The sequence below is a fragment of the Rattus rattus genome, chromosome 14 (assembly GCF_011064425.1).
Source record: "Rattus rattus isolate New Zealand chromosome 14, Rrattus_CSIRO_v1, whole genome shotgun sequence".
NCBI classification, from domain to species: Eukaryota; Metazoa; Chordata; class Mammalia; order Rodentia; family Muridae; genus Rattus; species Rattus rattus.
In genome coordinates this window covers 73,122,236-73,126,229 of record NC_046167.1, presented here as the reverse complement: position 1 = coordinate 73,126,229, position 3,994 = coordinate 73,122,236, and the positions used below count along the sequence as shown (strand labels likewise).

The window sequence follows — 3,994 nt, the reverse complement described above, 5'->3', positions numbered from 1 at the left end:
GATGGGTACCCAAGCTACAGCTCTAATGAAGGCAACCTATAAGAAGCCTTTAAGCAGTGCCCATGGAGAACTGAACTCCAAAGCCAGGACATCACTTCACCCTGCTTTTGGCAAATGGCGAATTGAGACTAGTTATAAGTAGTGGCCAGCTGCCACAAGGCCCGAGCCCCACCCCACCCGCAAAAGCTGAAGAAATTATTATAAACACGGGTACAGCGGTGAGCTCTTACAATCCCAGTTATGTAGGCTGAAGCGGGAGAATGGCTTAAACTGGTAAATACGAGGCCAACGTCAGCAACATCTAAGGAGTGTCGTTTACACTACACGCCTTCCAAGAGAGTAAGGAACCAGGCCATTCATCCCCCAAGCCCTGCCCCAGAATCCACAGTGCAGTCTTCCAGTCCACCAACAGGAGGAGGAGGGTGCCCAGGTGAGTAGCGTCCGGAAGCCTGCCTCACACCACAAACTTGTTCTTGGCTAAAGAGTTGCTCTTAGCAGCAGTGTCTGCATGGGCCTGGTACCCAATGATGGTCTTCGTGGAGAGGCCCAGGCGCTCTTTGTATATCTGCCTAGTGGGGGAGACAGAGCAAGATGGTGGACACAACCCAGGCCCCGTTCTTTTTGTCCAGATAGCTCCCTGGTTCCAAGCTCCAGTCTCACCTGCTTTTGCACGTCTTACTCATAGCTAGACCAGCATCCCCAGTAGAACCCCTCCGTGAAACTGAAGACTTTAATTAAACATAGTTTGGGTCTAAATTCCTACTTCTTTTGTACGAGTGGATGAGGAAGAAAGGAGAGCCCGTCTGACGGGTTCCAGAGGTTTCCCTTGCAGCCCCCAGTTACAGGAGGAGAGAGGACCCTCACCCGATGTGCATCACGCCGGCTTTGTTCTCTGCTTCACTTGTCCACAGGGCAATCTTGTCCCCCTTGGTGCGGATGTTGACGACGGCGCCACACACTTCCCCGCTGTATTCCTCAAAACTCTCCCCGAGTAGACACATCAACTGGGCCGGAAAGAGGAGTGGTGAGCGCCCCAGCTTGGATACAGGCTCCACCCGGCCAGCTTTGAGGCCACCGCCCCTTCCTAAGGCTCTCACCGCATCTCTTTCCCTTCCCCCACTCACTGTCTCCAGCCACAGACGGTCCAGTTCCATGTGGCGCTGCTGTTTGGCAAGACTGAGCAGCCAGCGGCCACCCCGCTTGTTTCTGCTGTCTTCCCACATGGGTTGGATGCCTTCCTGTGGGGAGGGGCAGATCAACTGCCTCCCTTTGTTTAAAGGGAAGTGGACACCAAGCTCCCTCTGCACAGAGCCTAGTCTGCTCTATACCCAGGGCCTAATTAGACAGGCTTCCCTTACCTACCTCCCCTCTGCCCATCAGGCACCACCTCCAACCACTCAGCCTTCCACACAGACCCCTTCCAAGACCCTGACCCCATAGCCCGCTGAGCCCCACAGCCCCCTGAGCCCCTTTGGTAACCTCATACATGTGCTTGTCACCTTTACTGAACAGGATTAAGGTGCCTCCGAGTCAGAATTTCTGTGGGCTAGGGAAGATATCCCAGCTTAGCTGTGCGGTCTGCAAACTTTGTTAGGCAGAAGACACCTGAAGCAGTCTCTGAATGCGGAGGGCAGCGCCTCCAAGGTGAGACGGGACATTAAGGAATACGTCCCCCCAGACCACCTTGCATGCGCCGTTTTGAAGTCCATGCTAGTTTAGAAGCCAGGTCAAGAAAACCTGGGCTCTGGCTGGAGAGATGGCTCAGTGGTTAAGGGCACCGACTGCTCTTCCCGAGGTCCTGAGTTCAAATCCCAGCAACCACATGGTGGCTCACAACCATCTGTAATGAGATCTGATGCCCTCTTCTGGTGTGTCTGAAGACAGCTACAGTGTACTCATATATAATAAATAAATAAAATATTAAAAAAAAAAAAAAGAAAACCTGGGCTCCATCCTTGAGGCTCTCTCCTCTCTAGACTCACATATCTGTAGCTGCCCACACCCTACCCCTCAGCTATCCTTGAGGGAAAGAGCCCTGGAATCAGTCCCTGGAGCAGAGCCTACCTTGAACAGAGCGTAGTCACAGCCACAAGAGAGCTTACTGGCCAGCTTGACGTGGCGGTACGTCCTGGAAAGACCCCACCCCACACAGACGTTTCAAGGCTTTGTAGCTCATGGTTCCCCTGACCCTGTCTTTCCAACTCCTCCCTACACCTACCTTCCAACCACTTCCTTCCTCCCTCCCAGGGCCTCCCCATACATGGGGGCCCTGCCACCTGGAATCCCTTCGCTGGGAACCTGTCTGAACTAAAAAGCCTGGTGAAGTCTGCATCATTAGGGCATCCCAGCTGGGCCTCCGTCCTGGGTTTGCGTGGCCTTTCTCAGCTCGCTTGGGCGCACACACTAAGGCAGCGGCCTACCCTTACGATAGCCAAGCCGATTTTCTAGAGCGGAAGAACCCTAGTTAGAGCCACAAAGTCACTCACAGAGTAGCAGGGCTCATTCCTGCTTCCTCCAGACCTCAGGTTCTCCTTAAACCCCGAGAAGCTTTCAAGGGGGTGGCCATGGCCTGGTGAGGACCTACCAACCCTTAGCTCCCAGCAAATGTTGACAAGGCCCTGAGAAAGCGACAGGCTATGATGCCTTGGACCCCCAAAGTCAGAGCTCCTGGAGGCAGACACTCACGCCCAGAAGTCCTCCACAGTGTCAAACTTGGTGACTAACTGCAGATTGTCCTGCCAGGCCCGGCTTCGATCATTCTTGAAGAACCACAGAACCCACCTGGGGAGTAGGAGACGGAGGGTCAAGGCGCTGCAATGTCCAGGCCCCGCGGTGTCTGGGAGGCCAAGTTTGTAAAGCAGGAGGGGAGATCTGGGATACACAGTCCCCACAAGGTGTGCGAAGTCGGTTATCCCTACAAGCTACCCTCTGGGGTAAGTCCCCTGAGTGGAAGCTCGAGAGGCACAAAGGCTGGCCCAAAGGACAGTGTCCCCATGGCCTCACTACCTGAACTGCAGCGGGTGCAGCTCCCTCGGGAGCTTGGTTGGATGTTCTCTCTGGGCCTTCTGCTTCACGGTCTTAAGGGATCCAGGCAGGTCCCTGGCTTCTCCTTGGAGTCCCTCCGCTGTTGCTTCTGATGGCTTTTCTCTCACCTCCTCCTCCTCCTCTTCCTTCTCCTCTTCCTCTTCTTCCTCCTCCTCCTCCTCCTCCTGCCCTTCACCCTCAGCTTTGCTCATCTGACCAGAGAAAGAAAGGAGAGTGAGCTGTAGCCAGACCACGGTGGTGCACACCTTTGATCCCAGCACTCAGGAGGCAGAGGCAGGCAGGCGGATGGATCTCTGAGTTCCAGACCAGCTTGCTCTAGAGGGTGAGTCCCAAGACAGCCAGGGCTACATAGAGAAACCTTGACTCAAAAAAAAAAAAATAATAATAATAATAATAACTTGTAAACTCTAGTTCTGGCTGACCCCTGACCCCCACTTTCTGCACCCCAGCTAGGCATTTGCTCTGGGAAAGGCAGGTGGGTAGACTCACAATTTCGGAAGCAGCCATGACAAGGCTCAGGACTCCACCAGCAGCTAAGAGACTCACAGCTCCCTGCTTTTAACCAGAAAACTCAGTCCCACCTGGGCAGACAGGTGAGTGGAGGAATCTGTGCGAATGGGATGGGGTGGGATGGGGAGCTACCAGTTGGAAGGTAATCGCTCATCACCCTGCATAGCTGTGCCAAGAAAAACCTGCCCTCAGGCAGAGGGTAAGACTTAGATGTCAGGGTCAGTGTTTGGGGTCTGCTCTTAGGGTATCTATCTGGGGGCCTGAGGAGAGCCTGACTTTGAAGCAGACTAGGATGACAGAGGTAGCAACATTTACATAGTGCATGCGTGTACACACACACACACACACACACACACACACACACACACACACACACACACACGGGCCCTGTCCCATTTACACCCTCCGTTTGTGCCCTCAATATTATCCAATGGTATTT

General features: G+C 53.9%; 1 protein-coding gene across 1 annotated transcript; it reads right to left on the bottom strand.

Annotated features, from left to right (window-relative positions):
* Positions 1–401: 401 nt before the first annotated feature.
* On the bottom strand, positions 402–3,552 carry Eif4e1b (eukaryotic translation initiation factor 4E family member 1B). The gene is given in 10 exon segments (XM_032884924.1): positions 402–569; positions 865–1,004; positions 1,125–1,238; positions 2,065–2,128; positions 2,686–2,781; positions 3,007–3,282; positions 3,284–3,336; positions 3,338–3,403; positions 3,452–3,525; positions 3,528–3,552. Coding segments are annotated over 10 exon segments (1,023 nt in total). The 3' UTR covers positions 402–454.
* Positions 3,553–3,994: the final 442 nt, after the last annotated feature.